The sequence below is a fragment of the Maylandia zebra genome, linkage group LG8, assembly GCF_041146795.1.
Source record: "Maylandia zebra isolate NMK-2024a linkage group LG8, Mzebra_GT3a, whole genome shotgun sequence".
NCBI classification, from domain to species: Eukaryota; Metazoa; Chordata; class Actinopteri; order Cichliformes; family Cichlidae; genus Maylandia; species Maylandia zebra.
Genome location: NC_135174.1, coordinates 3,010,238 through 3,027,960, shown reverse-complemented (window position 1 = coordinate 3,027,960; position 17,723 = coordinate 3,010,238). Strand labels below are relative to the sequence as shown.

Sequence of the window (17,723 nt, the reverse complement as noted above, 5' to 3'; positions counted from 1 at the left end):
TGTTTGCTTCTCTTAAAAATAGAACATATTAAAAAATGCTCTCACCAATTTGACAGCCTGCATTCCACATCTCCTGAGGGTTATAGTTGGAGGAATGGAGGCGCTGGCCTGAGGGGTAGATCCTGCTCAAGTGGTGACTGTTGTGACGAACAAAATACACCCCTGAATTTAGAGAACAAGAAAAGTTCAACACATTTTGCATTGTCGTTATGCTCTTGAATAAGGTACAGTCAACACAGGAATTTCTCTACCCAAATTCTAAGTTTATATAAACTTCTACATCTAGATTGCAGCACACAGTTCTGTGCACAAGTCTCTATCTTTAGATCTTGCTTGCTAGGTGCCCAGGCCTAGCCACGCACACACACACTCACACACACACGCACGCACACACACACGCACGCACACACGCACACACACACACACACACACACACACACACACACACACACACACACACACACACACACACACGCACGCACGCACGCACGCACGCACACACACACACACACACACACACACACACACACACACACACAGATATCCCAAGTTGATTCTGTTCTGTTGGAGAAACATTTTGACACTCATCCAAGTGACTTCTTCAGTCTCAGCTGACTGCAGGACTGCTGGCCTTTTAAACAAATAGGTTGTGAGGTCAGTTTGTCGATCATTAATATCCAAATTGTCATTACCACTGATAAACAACCACTGATCAAAGCACCATTCACAGAGAGTTGGGGAATGGCTGCAATCACAGCATTGTAAGATGGTGAAAGATGTACCCTTAGCCCCCTTACTCAATTTAGAGATGGTATTTCCCTTTTAATGTTAATGGCTTCCCTGACCACCCATTTAAACCAGTCCTGTACATCCTGTATCAGGATCTGTACATCTGTACATGCTCATCATTGAAAGAGTGGCGACCGGTCTATAAAGCAATATATATCCTTGGCCCTAATTTTTGTGTGAGGTGCATGAGGTGTTAATAGTGAGAATGACTATGTGAAAAGTAGAGTGCTATCAAAGTTGAGGGGACAGATGGGACATGAGTACAAGACTGCTGGTCAGCAGTGCAAAATCTACACCTTCCCCCCAATGTCTAAGGTGCATGTAACACTGAGAGGCAGACAGTAGTGATTGTCACCCCCTCTGCAGCCCCACCACCCAAGGAAAAGAGACTCTGGACCATTTCAACAGTGCCCCAGAACACGGTTGCACCCAAGGCCAGCACCCACCGACTCTACCACAAAGGATAGTGTAGCTAATGCAGACGGGAGGAGGCAGACCTTTTCTCCAAACTAATTTAATCTAGATTAAATTTCTATATTGCGTAATATACAAATCATTTTTTAATTTCCAATTCATAAGGATAATTTTATTATCGATGTATGGGGCAGTAAGGACTAGATGTGTTGTATATGGTTGAATATCTAATTCACTTATGTCACCTAAGATGCACAGTTTGGGTGAGGATGGGATGCACCAACTAAACCTAAATGGATAGGTCTTCAGAATATCCTCTGCCAGAACCTCTGGAAAGGCATACAAGACCATACTAGTATTTCCTGGCTTGCTGCCTGTACATTGGGGTTTCCCCTAGTGGACGAGAGAGTTTGTTCCCTGCGCCTTTGGGTCAGGGAACAGGTCCTGACTGTCATCTGTGCTTATGTGCCAAACGACGGTTCAGAGTACCCGGCCTTCTTGGAGTTCCTGGGCAGGGTACTTGACGGTGCTCCACCTGGGGACCCTGCTGTCCTACTGGGAGACTTCAACACTCATGGGGCTTCAACAACAGTGAGACTTGGAGGAACGGCCTGCCAGATCTGAACTCGAGTGGTGTTTTGTTGTTGGACTTCTGTGCAAATCACAGTTTGTCCATAACGACCACCATGTTCAAATATAAAGGTTTCCATTAGTGCACGTGGCACCAGGGCACCCTAGGTCACAGGTCAATCGGTTATGTAATCATATCTCCAGACCAACGGCCATATGTTCTGGGCACAAGGGCAAAGAGAGGGTCTGAGCTGTCAACTGATCACCACCTGGCGGTGAGTTGGATTAGGTGGCGGGGGAGGACACCAGAGATGAAGGGAGACATCAGGCTGAAGAAGGATTCCTATCAGGGTTGGTTAGCATGTGGGACTATGGAAGCAGCTGGTAGGTACCAACAGGCCAAGCAGAATGCGCCTTGGGCAGTGGCTGAAGCAAAAATTAGGGTGTGCAATGAGTTCAGAGAAGGCATGGAAGAATACTTTTGGACTGTCTCGAAGAGATTCTGGCAAACCGTCAGGTGACTCAGGAGGGTCAAACGATGCTCTACCTGCACTGTGTATAGTGTTGATGGAGTCCTGCTGACTTCGGCTGAGAACATTTTTGGGTGGTGGAACGAATACTTCGAAGCCTTCCTGAATGCCACTGGCACATCTTCTGTGGAGGAAGCAGAGAGGGACGACTCACCTATCTCTGGGGGTGAGGTCAATGAGGCAGTCAAACAACTTCTTTGTGGCTGTGCCCCGTGGAAGGAGCCGAGTTCCTGAAGGCTCTGAATGTAGTAGGGCTGTCTTGGTCGGCATGCTGCTACGATGTTGCATGAAGATCTAACCTAATCCTGGGAGGTGTTTTGGGAGTATGGGGTGTCTGGCCCATTGCTACGGGCCATTCCATCCTTATACAACCATGGCAAGAGCTTGGTCCGCATAGCCAGCAATAAGTCGGACTCCTTTTCAGTGGATGATGGACTCTGCCAGGGCTGCCCTTTTGTCACAGATTCTCTTCATAATTTCAATAGACAGAATTTCTAGGCGTCGCCAAGTGGCGGAAGGCTTTCACTCAGAAGCTCATCTCTGCTTTTCACAGATGATGTGGTTCTGTTGGCTTCATCAGGTGATGGCCCACAGTTTGCACTGGAATGGTTCACAGACGAATGTGAAGCGGAATGACAATCAGCAACTCCAAATCTGAGGCCATTGTCTTGAGCCGGAAAAGGGTGGAGTGCCCACTCCGGATCAGGAACGAGTTCTTGCCCCAAGTGGAGGAGCTTAAGTATCTCTGGGTCTTGTTCACGAGTGATGGGAGACGGGAGCGGGAGATCGACAGATGGATTGGTGCTGCAGCTGCAGTGATGCGGATGCGGTCTGTCATTGTGAAAAGGGAGCTGAGGAAAAGCAAAGCCTACCCTCACCTATGGTAATGGGCTGTGAGTAGTGACCAAAAGGACGAGATCGTGGATAGAAGCAGTGGAAATAAACTTCCTCCGAATTGTGGCTGGTCACTCCCTTAGAGATAGGGTGAGAAGTACGACCACCCGAGAGGGGCTCAGAGTAGAGCCGCTGCTCCTCCACATTGAAAGGAGCCAGTTCAGGTGGTTTGGGCATCTGACAAGAATACCTCCTAGATGAGGTGTTCTGGGCATGTCCCACCAGGAGGAGGCCTTGAGGCAGACCCAGGACACGCTGGAGAGATTATATCTCTCGGATGGCCTGAGAACGCCTTGGTGTTTCCCTAGACAAGCTGGAGGAGGTGGCTGGGGAGGGGGAGGTCTGGGCTTCTCTTCTTAGGCTGCTGCCTCTGTGACCCGGTCCCGGATAAGTTGAAGAAGATGGATGGATGGAGGGCTAGATGTAAGGCCCATTTGGAACATCCTTTGACCTGTATAGTGTGCTAAGAGTTTTGTATTGTATAAGTTGTGAATTGGGGCTTTCAGTAATTTTGAACGTATTTAAGCGTATCAGTCTCCACAAGTTTTTAATCTTGACTGATCAAAATCAAATAGAGAAAGAAGGGAGGGAAATTAAATCATCAGTGTTTAATAACAACTTACAAATATTACAAAGTGGGTACAAAAATGTAAAAGTTACCCCTATAGGTATTTCTAAGATGTAAAAGTATTTCGTATTCTCTTTTCTATTGAGTATTTTCTGTTCTATTTTCCAACAGATATCTGTATTGTTTCAAATGGTTGTTAGTTTACATATGATAAGTAAAGATTTAGGGTTTTTTTTTTTTTTTTGTTTTTTTAATTCCCACCACGCCGGTGGAGATGTGTTTATGTTAAGGCTTTTAAAGCAGGTATGATTTTAATATTGGAGCTTATAAAAGGCAGATAAGAGATTTTTACTTTTGTGCTTTTGTGCTTGTTCTTGGTCCAGCCATGGGCTGTCTAACAAGCTTGATTTAATCCATTTTGAAACATATAGCAATTAGTGCTGTCAATAGACTTAATTAACTAATTAATCTCACAATTTTCTGTAATCAATTGTGATTAATCGCAATTACTTGATCAACATCTGGTTGCAACTACACTTTTTCAACTTTATATTTAAGCTTGTAACAGACATTTATGCAATATAATGAAATAAATGGGGAATAAACAAAGAATATATTCTTAAATTCATAGAGAATTTCAATAGTTTTCTTCAATCGTTTAGCACAGGTCCTCTCAGGTGAAATGCAATTTAAAAAAAAAACTATATACTAATAGGTAAGTATACAGATATATTAGTGCTGTCAAACAATTAAAATGTTTAATCAGATTCATCACAGGGTTGCTGTGGATTAATTTTGATTAATCACGATTAAATATCATTCTGTCCCTTTTCCCTTTCTATTCCTGGCTTCCTTCTTCTGTCTTTCATCTTATAAAACAAACCAACAATATTACTTGCAAAACATAAAGAAATGTGGGGTGTCTCAGTACCTTTGCTACTGTACTTGTACTGTACAAACTATTCCATTTTAAATTCAAATTCAAATTCAAATTCAAATTTTATTTGTCACGTACACAGTCATACACAGTACGATATGTAGTGAAATGCTTGGACAACTGCTCGTGACCTAAAGAGAACAAAAAAGGAAAAGGCTATGAATAAGATAGGAAATAAATATGAAAAATTAAAAAGGGTAAATTTAACTAGGAAGGAATAAAATATAAATTAAGGTTAAAAATGAAATAACTGTACAACACAAATTAGAATGAAGGGTAAATTTAACTGGGAAGAATAAGATAAAATATATAAATTAAAGTTGAAAATAAAATAACTGTACAACAAAATACACAATACACAATATAGAACTATATAAGAATGTATGAAGAAATCTAAATATAAATAAATATATACACAATAACAGCAGCTGTACAAGTATTAACCGGAAATGAAGAATATAGTGACCAGTGTTGTGCAAAACCAAAGTCCAGAAAGTCATTTTACTCTAAAAGGCAAGTTTAGACGTGTCCTACCTGAGTCCTTAATATGTCTGAGTGCATCACTTTCGGAGAAAGATGACATGTTGGTTGCTGGACTTTTGGCAGCTTGTTCGAAGCTTTTAAAGGGAACACTGCAAGTGTACACAACCAGGTCTGATAGCTCCGGAGTTATCTTGGAGACGCCTGCCTGACATCACATGCACATACACAGAAACCAACTGAATTAGTCACCATCCAGAAGTGGTCAGAGGTACTGTTTCTAGGATAGTGTCGTACCAACCTTTTTATCCTCCTTCCTTCTGGGTTTCCCTTCTATGCGGCTGGTCTCCTCATCTGAGGAACTGAGGTCTGAAGAGCTGGACGAGCATTCCTCCAACCTCTCCTTCTTCCCCTTCACTAGGACTTTACCTTTAAGAGCCTACACACACACACACACACACACACGCACACACGCACACACACACACGCACGCACGCACGCACACACGCACGCACGCACGCACGCACGCACACGCACACACGCACGCACGCACACACACACACACACACACACACACACACACACACACACACACAATGTTTGTTCTGGTGGCCCACATTAATAATAGAACATGTTTTAAAGAATATGTGTCTACTGTGCTCAGAATACAATCACCAGCTCTTCTCCGTTTGTACTCTTCCAACCCTTGCCGATGCCGGGATGTCCCTGATCCCACATCGCTTTGGAGTTCATCACTGGACTAGCCCCCTTAACAGGTAACCCAATTCTAACTATTGTAGACCATTTTTCTAAAGCAGCTAATTTCATCGCCCTGGCTAGGCTACGCTTTGTTCTGGAAACCACTCAACTCATCACTGACCATGTTTTCTGCCTGAATGTCATATCAGGCCACAGTCCCCACTTCCCGAGTTTGGAAAAAATTCTGTACTTCCCTCTGAGCCCAGTTCAGTCTCTGTTCTGGTTTTCACGCACAGAGTAATGGCCAGGCCGATAGGGCCAATCAGGAGATGGAGACCACCCTCCGCTGTGCTGCCACATCCAACCCTGCACACATTAACCTTTTCTGCCATTGGTCTTTCTCCTTTTGAGGCATTAGTGATCTGCCTATTGATCACGATAAGCGTTACATAATTTTCACCTAGTTAGACGCAGATTTTTCCTATCGTATAGAGAAGTTTTTCCTATTGTAAAGCTCTAAACATATTTGTTACACTTATACACTTGTGATACATGAAGGTAACTGCAGTTATAGCATAATCTTCCCAATAGAGCTCTCTGAGCAGTGCTCAAATTTTAGATAAAATTTAGTAATGTTCACAGACTGAAAACTGATTACAGGCCTAAATAATTGTCTCATGAAAGGGGGTACTTTCACATTTTTCTGTAATGCTTTTGAATATATTAAATTCTTACTGCATAACTATGTTACATGAGAAAAATGTCAAAGGGCTCTGAAAAAATCTCATGAGAGATAAAAGACACATGAAACATTTACTGCAAGTTTTCCCATACCAGGCTGAAACAAAGCTACAAATGTTCTAAGGTTTTACCAGAAGTATCAGAGGTCAGAACAAATGTATTTAATTGTATTAGTTTCAGTTATAATAAAAGATGGTAAGCAGTCTTACCAGCTGTGAAAAATACTGACAGCTGCCAGTGTTACACCTCAGCCTCCTAGTAATTATTGTATAAATGTAAGACTCCTAGGTGACTTCCTTCTTGAGTTACAGTATTCACAAGAATTTTAGAAAAATAGACCTCTGACCGTGAAGGTCCCCGAGATTCAAATTCATTTGAGGTTTTTAGTAAATGAACCTATGGCATTAATTTAAAAATCCTACGTCGCCATCTTTATCATGTTTTAAAGTTGGGTGTCCACGCCTGGCAGAGTGATGACGGTACCCTATCAGCCTTTTACAGCTGAGGATTAAAAACTGTAAAAGTGGTTGGAGACTGAAAAACTTTTATAGGCCATTGAAATCCAGCCAGCAATGTCCACCTGCCAATGAAAAGTATCAAGCACAATACATATATCTCTTTGTATGGATCATTTTTATCTTTATTAATCTGATGAAAACTGTAATTGTGAGAACAATCTACATGTGGTTTAATTAACCCAGGAATATTTACAGGTCCCACATAAAGTTATGTTTGCTATCAGTGGATTTAGTAGTGCTAATGGGAACTGAACTTTCACTGATTACTTGACTACTTACCTCTGGGGAAGGCAAATTGTGGGAATCCAGGCCTTCAAGAGGCTTTGTTAGAAATTTGTCTCCCAGAATGGAGTGCAGATGTCTAGCCATAACTTTCTGCTGCTCCAGAGAGCAGTGGTTCTCCAAAGACAGGATTAGAGGGTAGGGAGAGGACTGGGACAGACACAATGTTGGAAAGTCAGTGAGAAAAGTATTTTCTGTAGACCAGAGAAAAATAAGGAAATTATCACTTGGCCTGTCAGCAAAATTGTCACTGTGGCTAATGTCGATTTATAACACACCTTCCTCTTGTGTTAGGGTTGGCACCAACCTGTTTTTAGGTTTTAAATGCATAGAAGTGCTATTTAAATTTGTTTATTGCATCAAGCCTTTTTGACTTTGTCAGGAACCTCAATTTAAACAAAATAAAATAAAAAAAAAATTTCACAAAATTACAAAATGCTTTGGCAAAAGTTATGACTTTTGTGTTGTTAGGGTCGGTTCTGACCCAGTTAAAATGTAAGATTATGAAATAATCAGTGCCAAAACTAAAATCATAAACACACTGAGCTCACTAACACTGTCGGAGAGAAGTTAGGGGCTTCTCTGTCTGTTTGTCTCCTCAGAACAAACAGCCCCTTTTATCCCTACTGCTTGATTGAAAAGGTAATCCAGATGGAAATGTATAAAAATGTAAGACATGTAAAGATGTTGGTGACATGCAGAGTATACATCTCCGGTTTGCAGCATGCAAAAATGAGAAGATTTACAATAAGCCAAGTTCTGCATCATATCTTTGAATAGAATTAGCCAGAAGACACAAAACAGCATAGCAATATGGACAAGCCAGTTTCTGAGGAGCTGGATGATAGAGAATGTCAACCACGGGATACAACAAAGATACATCTGATAAGTCTGATGAGGAGGTCACAGGTGCTGAAGCTGCTTCTGTTCTGCTGAAACATACAAATCCAAAAGTGGTCACATCTCTTGGAGTGCAGTATCTCCTGGCTTGCATGGCAGGGCCACTGCTGAAAATGTCACCAAAATGACCCCTGGGATTACCAGGTGTGCCGTGACAAGAATACGTGACATCAAGACATGTTTTCATTTGTTATTGATTTCACCACTTTTCCTAAAAGTCATTATTGCTATTACAATGCTTTAAAGAAAAAACAGTCCATGGCAACATTTGGAATGTCACCTCTGGGAATATCTGGATGCTTATATTGGTGCATTATAAACACTGATAGTTTCTGGATGCATCGCCAGGCAGAATCTTTTTCTTTTGAATGGTATTAAAAGTCCTCAGATTTGACAACAGTGGTACTAGAGCAAAAACTGACAAGCTTGCCCCATCAGAGATGTATGGGAGAGATTGGTGCATCTCCTTCCACTGATGTTCAACCCAGGGCAGAGGTGACAGCAGATGAACATTTTGTCCCTTTCATGGAAAAATGCTCTATCTGGCAACATAACACCAGCCAGACTGGCAAAAAAGACACAGAAATCCATGCATAGCTGATGCAAAAACTGCAATGCACAGAATCTACAGACTTACACAGACTAATGTGCAATTAGTATCCCTGTGAAAAATCAAGGAAAACTTCTAATCCTTAATATGATTACACGTGACAATATCATGTGCGACAATTTCTTTACCATCTATGACCTTGGATAAGGACTTCAGGAAGAAACTTACCATGGTGGACACAATAAAACGAAGGCAAGCAAAACAAAAAAACTTGAACTGACCCCTGAAGGACAGGGCTCCACTTTCTTTAAAATGTGCTTTATAGAGACAACCATTGTTGTTTAATACTGTCCCCAAAAAACTCTCCAACTAAATATGTATGCATTAAACTGACCTGTAACACCACAGATCTTACAATAGTTAATAACATTAAAATAAAGAATAAATAAAACAAATTATTTTAGAGATATATTCTAGTAGTTGCAATTAATAGTAAGGTAACATAAAAAATCTCTTGAGGTTCAGTTTACCATTTTTTTCGATTGAAAAGGTATCCTGTAAAAAAGCCCTGTGGGCCACATTAAAACCAATCTTTTCATAGATAAGGAAGCTGAAGAAGGTAACCAACAGGTAACAAACAAATTGGATGATAAATTATTGTTTTGAGGGTATCGTTTTGGCTGATTTGAGGCACGGTCAAAACTGACACGTTAACATAAGAGACAGTAACAGAAAGCTAACACAAGAGGAAGGACAAGCAGTAAAAATCAAAGAACATATACAGCAGCAGCATCTATATCTATATATCTCAAGACATAAGTCAAATCATCAGAATGGACAAACATATATTTACCATCACTAATGATGCATTCAGATGAGCAAAACTAGCTTCTAGAAGTCATTCATGATGGTTCCAAATATATAACTATATATATACATATCTGAACATTGAGAATGTCAGCACAGTGTTAGCATTTGAAGCTTCTGCTGATTGTGTGAGGAATTGTTTTTGGCTCATTGTGGTCTCTTTAATGTCAGGTAATCAAGGTAAGAATTCTATAATCTGTGGACTAAAGCAGCATCTATACAGGAAGCAATCTGATTATTGAGCATTACTTTGCAGCTGATGGTTGGTTGTTAGAACACATTCAAGGCTCCAATTAGCTAGTTAACCCTCTAATATATTTACACTACTGTAATAAGTCAGTCAATGACATCTGCAGTAGTTGCTTAGATTGTTTGAAATACCATACTACACAATTTCTACAGTAAGATTTCATTTTCTGCAGAGAACTCTTGGTTACAGTGAAGTACTCACTTTGAAAGCATACTCATTGATAGTCTCAATTACTTCAACAAAGGGCACTTTGGAAGTAAGTGTGTGTCCATGATAGATAACTGGTTCTCCTTTGTCTCCATCCCAACAGTCCAGCTCCACACACCGACAACCATGTTTTAGAGCTCTAAGAGACAAATTCAAGCTTTGTGAGTAAAGGTGTACCTTGGGTTAAGAAAAAATTACATCTTAAACACCTTTTATTACATATTTCTGAAGTAAAGTAAATTTAAAGTAACTTAAAAAAATTATGGCATTTAATTACTTTTTGGACAAATGTAACATCAACATATGACTGTTCTAAGCATATCAAATCCTATAACAAAGTACATAAAGGCAAAATGGCTATATAGTATTTTGTAGAAGAGATTGCTTTTGAAAATTTATATCTGTGATCTTTTTGGCTAATGTTACTTGCATACTTGCATGCCTGCTTACAATGAATATTTGCCAGCTATCTGACATTTTCCATTTTCCACCTACTTCATCAGTAAACAATACAAATGGTGCACCTGTCACGACCTGCGGGATCGGCAAGGCGCTGATCATAATCTCCCCACTCCTGGCTCTCCTTTTCTATCTCTCTCTCCCCCTCTCTCCCTCTCTCTCCTGTTTGGCCGGGGCGGAACTCATGGCGGCTTCACGCCCTCGGCCCACGCCTTCCTGGATTGGGAACACCTGGGCCTCATCAGACCAGCTGGTATTTTAGAGGGAGGAGGTCAGCTGTTCAACGCTGGATTGTTGTGAGGACTCTAGTCAGTACACGTCGAGCCCAAGTTTCCCATGCCTCCGCCTCAGAAAGTTAACGTGTGTCTCTGTGTTCTAGATTCCCCGGACCCGTCCCCGTGTTTCCCCGTGTGGAGTGTGGAAGGAGTGACTGGTCACTAGCGGAGAGAGAAAGGTTGGCGTGAGCGCGTGTGTGATTCCCCTGTTTTCCCTGGAACCCTGCCTCTCACATCTTGTTTAAAGCACTATCCTGGCACTGTCTGTAAATACACTTGGTGGAGATCTTGTAAATAAACCGTCTCTGTTAAAACACAACTCCGGAGTCCTGCGAGTGGATCCTCAGAGCAACCCGTGACAGCACCATCAGATTCATGCGGAATAGCTGAGTTATAGCTGGCTGGCTAACTGTATCTTGTTTGGTTAAGTTATACTTAGTAAAAGTATGCGTGAGTGGAATTATCTGGCTTGCCAAATTAACTCACCAGCTGTAATGCGCCATGACTTTAACTTATGTATAATGTTGAACAATGCCATGGTATAAACATTTCTACACTAAAGTATAATTGCCAACATGGGGTTGGTTAGCCAGCTAGTTAAAACTTGTACATGTGGGTTCATTTGTCAATGGTAACTTTTGTTAACAGTACCAAATTCCCAGGTATATACACCAACATTATGACCACCTGCCTAATATTGTGTTTATACCCTTTTGCTCACAGAAAAGCTCTGACCTGTTGAGGACTCCATTGCACCCCTGAAGACACGTTACAGTATTTTAGCAACAGATCGTTTAAGTCCTGCAAGTTGTCAGTTGTGGCCTCAATGGATTGGGCTTGTTTGTCTAGAACATTCCAAAGTTGGATTGAGATCTGGGGAATTTCTGAGGTCAGTATCTTGTCCAAGGACACTTTGGCATGCAACCAGAGACCAACCTTCAAATTAGCAGACCACCTGCTCTACCTCCTAAGCTACAGCCACCCAGGATGAAGTGATAGTCGTGACAGTCTTTTTCACTTCACTTGTCAGTGGTCATAACAGCTGAGAACAATTCTGAGAACAGAGCAGATATGCGAAGAAGCACTACGTAGTTTATCCACCTATTCCTGACACTAATCTTGATCTGAGTTATGATGTCAGTGGGCTTAGCTAGGCAGCCCAGACAACGCCATCCAGCTGTTTATAGGGGACTGACAAGTACTGCTGCATTTTGTGTGTTATGATTGGTTTTTACAAAAATTCTAATTCACCTTGTTCAGAATTTTGTGAGACAATTTAAAGTATAATAATTTAGTACAAACCTCTCCTACAATAATAATAGTATACTGCCTTTGTCAATAATAGTGAAATAGGTAGGTTACCAAATTAATAAATGTATTTGCACACGGCCTAGTTCACAATCACTGCCCTGTTGCTGTTACCGTATGTAAGGCTCTGTGCTGCTGTTCCCAGTCAGCTGGTCCTTAGTGAGGTAGGTGTTGTGGGACGAGGAGATGAAGTAGTGCGACAGTGGGTGTGCCATGTCTTGGTAAACTCTAGCGTGTTCTGGGTTAAACACACAGTTTTCCTTTGACAACATGTACATGGTGAAACCATTGGGAGTCATGAAGCTATTCTTCTGGGCTGCAATGGGCAAAGAGAAACAAAGTTTAAAAAATAGGGTATTAAATAAACATCATTTTTATTCTTATAATTAAAAATAATAATAAAAATGCCTTAATTTTTTGTAGCACAGAAACAGAGGGGGAAGACATTCAGAAGGGATGCGACTGGCCAGGAATCAAACTGGTTGACTGGTTGCTGATGTATCCATGTAGACTGCATCCTCTTCACTCATTTACAGCTTTTCAACTCTTTTTATATCAGTCTGAATTAATCTTCATGTGCCTATGATTAGTCAATTGATACCAGGAAAATACAGTAGACACACAGAGGAGCAGTCTGGAGCAGCCTATGTATACTCAGTATACACAGACTATTCTATAAAGACTTGAATCTCCTTCAGGTCTGATGTAAACTGAAACACTTCAGCTTATCTGATCACTTACCTCATCAATCCTTGTGTTTTCATTTGCTCTAGCCAGAATGTGTTACTGCTTATCCCTCAGACAGACTGGGAATAAATATAGAATTACCCCATCCCATTGTGATATTCTGTTCTGTCCTATTAGACATCTATGTGAAATGTTGTCAGGTCAGACTTGGTGTATGAATCTTTGAGTTGTGGCCAAACTGTGTTTTCCAGTCAAAATGTCCTTTGTACCACAAACTTCATCCTTTAGCACAGCTGAATATTTGTCAGGTAAGCTTTGCTATTTTTAAAGTATTTTAATTCTCCAATCTTATAATTTATTGTTACTAGTACCGTACCCCACTCATTAAGTTCATAGGTGAGTATGAGGCTTTGGGCATGAACGAGTGAGGCATCCTCCCCCTGGTCCTTTAGGAAATCCCTCAGGTCCACAGCTGAAAGCACACAGCCATTTGCAGAGTAGCGAATGAATATGATGTCCAGTTCTGGCCTTCGTAACAACTCCCTGCAGAAAACTTCAATCTCTCCATGATCGAGACGACCGTCACCTGACTGGTCACATTTCTATCAGAAAGACGGAAATAATAGCAGTTTGTTAATGTGCAAATAGAACATGATTTGCTGTGGGGGTGTTATCTCTACCCACTTTTGGTCTATATATCCCTGTATCTGCTATATTATTTTTTATCCCTGGTGGGGATAGCTACATAAAAATCCAGTGTTGTGAAAAAGTGAGCAGTGCCTAACCGGTCCAGGAGCTCATCGACCTGGGGCATCGGATAAGGATATTCCACACAGAACCATACAGACCCATCTTTCTTCACCACAAGAACTAAGGGGCTACACCACACACTGTTTGACTCTTCTATCACTCCTATTTTCAGCAATTCTCTCAACAATTTGCCTCTTGCTCAGGTAACCTGTAGGGCTGTAAACACACCGCCACGCCAGGTCGCTCTATGCATGCCTATGCAAAATGGTGCTCTATGAGCGAAGTATGACGTGCAGAGGTGAGAACACATCTGCAAAACGCTGTTGGATACACCAACATCCACTCTCTGGCCCTGTGTGAGATGTTTATTACAATGGAGAGAGGCAGGAATGTTTGAATTTGGCATCTCTGGCCCCAATTCATCTCTCTCCTCTCCTGGTTTAGATTTCATGCCCAATAATTTGTACAGCTGTTTAAGTGTGTGAGACATGAATGACCTGCCCTGGTCAGTCAGGAATCTCTTTTGGGCTGCCAACTCAAGAGATGCCCTGAACAGCGCCTGCGCAACACTCTTTGCAGAGATGGTGCCCAGCATCACTGCTTCCGAGGGTTGCTTTGCATAATCCACCATAACTAATACAAAGCGATAGCCACGTACCCTTCGGTGAAATGGCCTGATGAGGTCCATGCCAATGCGCTCAAACGGCACTTCCATTATTGGTAGTGGGCAAAAAGGTGCTTTTACGATAGCTGGCTGGTTAACCAGCTAACATTCCTTGCATGACGCATACCATCAGCGCACATCTGCTCGGGCCTGGCCAATAAGATTGGGCTATTATTCGCTCCAGAGGTTTATCATATCCCATATGCCCTGCAATGGGGTTATAATGAGCCGCCTGGAAAATAATTTCTCGACGGCTTTTCAGCACCAACAACTGGGTGTACTCCTCCTCTGTGTGAGTGTCACAACTCACTTGATAAAGCCTATTGTTCAATAATACAAAGTGTGGGTAGGCCTGCGCAGCTTCAGGGCACACCAGGTGACCATCAATTTCTATCACTTGGTCGAAGGCTGAGTGTGGGGTGTCATCATAAGACTGCTCCAGTGGGAAATCTCCCCTCGGGTGAATCACTGGTGCCGGCGGATCCTCCCTAGAAGTACATGTCACCGCTGAATGCCGCGCAGACACTACGTGCTACTGCACTGTAAAATATTGTGTGATATTTGTGAATGCTCCCATGCACACACTTAACCGCACTTTGCTTCCAACAATGCTCTGGGGTGAACCAAGCTTTGATGCACGAGGGTCTGCGTACAGGCCATGTCCACCAAAGTCTGGTGTATATCTCCTTGACACCTTACTAATATGCGGTAAGTCTGGTTGGGCCCAGAACACCCGCCTGACCTCCATCAGTGGACACTCCCGTTGCAGGTGTCCCGGCTGCCTGCGCCACCCCCTGTGGCTCGGGTGCCTGTTGTTGCTCCGGGTTGGCAGGTTCGCTAGGACAGATTTGAGGACTGCAGGGGCGGAGGTCGCTCCGCTGGGGCTGGGCCAGGGGGCCTCCTCCTCGACGCAGTTACCGGCGGTTGCCTGCTGACCAGTTGGTGATCTTCAGCCAGGGCTGGTAACAGCGGACCATGTCGCCTCTCTGGGCAGCCCCTCCACAAACTGCTCCAGGACAGTCATTGAGAGCATCCACGCCTCGCCCTCTGATGGCTCGGGCTGCAGCCATCTCATCGCGGCATTGTGCAGCCTACTAGCCCAGGCGAACAGCTGATCCCCCGCCTGCCACAAAACCGCCTGCAATGGTCCTCTGGGGAGAGCCCAGGCGAACGTCCTCAAAACGCCCCCCTGACACAGGGGGGTAGGATCACGGCCGCCGTCTGGGCCACTCCGGATAGCAGCAGCAGTAGCCGCGGAACCCACTCCACAGCAGGCCACTGGCATGCCTCAGCACTAACCTGGAACGCCTCCATGAGGACCTGGGGATCATCCCCGTCCCCTTTCCGGTGCATGGCCACCATGAGAGGAGGGGATCGCAGCGGTGCGGCTGCCCTGTCCAGTCTCTCCCGCACACTTGTTTGTTGCTCTGCCTGAGCCCAAAGCTCATTCAGCTGGTCTTTGTGCACTGCTGCCTGCTCTTGGTGCATCACTATATCTGCCAAGTAGGTGCAGCAGCTGCACTGGTGCCGCAGACTGCGGGACCACCACTGTGAAATGAATGGACCCCACGTAGCCTCAGGTGACAGTTTTATGGTGTTATTAACAATACGTTATCCTTTTTCCTGATGTCAGGAGGTCAGCTTTTCAGCTGCTTCTCCACTCCACACTCAGCTCCTCTCTTGAGCCCCTGCGTCACTGAAATAGGGACAGTCTGATTATGGAGTGGCAGCAGCTGCCCTGGCAGCCACCCTGGCACTGCACCTTGAGCCCACTTAACCACCCCCACACTGCAGCGGAGCCAGAGGCAACACCCCCGCCATATGCACACTCCAAGTGTGGGATGAATAACTAACCCAAATTGAGGAGTCTACAGTGGCTTGCAAAAGTATTCGGCCCCCTTGAACTTTTCCACATTTTGTCACATTACAGCCACAAACATGAATCAATTTTATTGGAATTCCAGGTGAAAGACCAACACAAAGTGGTGCACACGTGAGAAGTGGAACGAAAATCATACATGATTCCAAAATTTTTTTACAAATAAATAACTGAAAAGTGGGGTGTGTGTAATTATTCAGCCCCTGAGTCAATACTTTGTCGAACCAGCTTTTGCTGCAGTTACAGCTGCCAGTCTTTTAGGGTCTGTCTCTACCAGCTTTGCACATCTAGACACTGAAATCTTTGCCCATTCTTCTTTGCAAAACAGCTCCAGCTCAGTCAGATTAGATGGACAGCGTTTGTGAACAGCAGTTTTCAGATCTTGCCACAGATTCTCGATTGGATTTAGATCTGGACTTTGACTGGGCCGTTCTAACACATGGATATGTTTTGTTTTAAACCATCCCATTGTTTCCTGGCTTTATGTTCAGGGTCGTTGTCCTGCTGGAAGGTGAACCTCCGCCCCAGTCTCAAGTCTTTTGCCGACTCCAAGAGGTTTTCTTCCAAGGTTGCCCTGTATTTGGCTCCATCCATCTTCCCATCAACTCTGACCAGCTTCCCTGTCCCTGCTGAAGAGAAGCCCCCCCAGAGCATGATGCTGCCACCACCATATCTGACAGTTGGGATGGTGTGTTCAGAGTGATGTGCAGTGTTAGTTTTCCGCCACACATAGCGTTTTGCATTTTGGTCTCATCTGACCAGAGCAGCTTCTTCCACATGTTTGCTGTGTCCCCCACATGGCTTGTGGCAAACTGCAAACAGGACTTCTTATGGTTTTCTGTTAACAATGGCTTTCTTCTTGCCACTCTTCCATAAAGGCCAACTTTGTGCAGTGCACGACTAATAGTTGTCCTGTGGACAGATTCCCCCACCTGAGCTGTAGATCTCTGCAGCTCGTCCAGAGTCACCATGGGCCTCTTGGCTGCATTTCTGATCAGCGCTCTCCTTGTTCGGCCTGTGAGTTTAGGTGGACGGCCTTGTCTTGGTAGGTTTACAGTTGTGCCATACTCCTTCCATTTCTGAATGATGGCTTGAACAGTGCTCCATGGGATGTTCAAGGCTTGGGAAATCTTTTTGTAGCCTAAGCCTGCTTTAAAATTCTCAATAACTTTATCCCTGACCTGTCTGGTGTGTTGTTTGGACTTCATGGTGTTGTTGCTCCCAATATTCTCTTAGACAACCTCTGAGGCCGTCACAGAGCAGCTGTATTTGTACTGACATTAGATTACACACAGGTGCACTCTATTTAGTCATTAGCACTCATCAGGCAATGTCTATGGGCGACATTCAGGATTTTGTTCACAAGTGAGAGGAGTGCGGAATATGAGATCAACAAACAGACTACATGGCAGTCCACTGTAATAAAGAGAGAGCTGAGCGTAAATGTGAAGGTGTCAATTTACTGGTTAGTCTACGTTCCTACCCTTTCCTATGGTCACAAGCTC

The 17,723-nt window shown here is 43.4% G+C and overlaps 1 protein-coding gene across 1 annotated transcript in view; it reads right to left on the bottom strand.

The window, feature by feature from the left end:
• LOC101468079 (1-phosphatidylinositol 4,5-bisphosphate phosphodiesterase delta-3-A) overlaps window positions 1-17,723 on the bottom strand; it is a 35,077-nt gene that overhangs the window by 8,895 nt on the left and 8,459 nt on the right. Inside the window, exons 6-12 of the mRNA XM_014414654.4 lie at window positions 13,302-13,527; window positions 12,353-12,554; window positions 10,191-10,335; window positions 7,420-7,572; window positions 5,484-5,621; window positions 5,237-5,390; window positions 46-162 (exon numbers count right to left, since the gene is read on the bottom strand). Of these exons, the coding sequence (XP_014270140.3) occupies window positions 46-162; window positions 5,237-5,390; window positions 5,484-5,621; window positions 7,420-7,572; window positions 10,191-10,335; window positions 12,353-12,554; window positions 13,302-13,527 (1,135 nt within the window). The remainder of the gene's footprint in view (window positions 1-45; window positions 163-5,236; window positions 5,391-5,483; window positions 5,622-7,419; window positions 7,573-10,190; window positions 10,336-12,352; window positions 12,555-13,301; window positions 13,528-17,723) is intronic.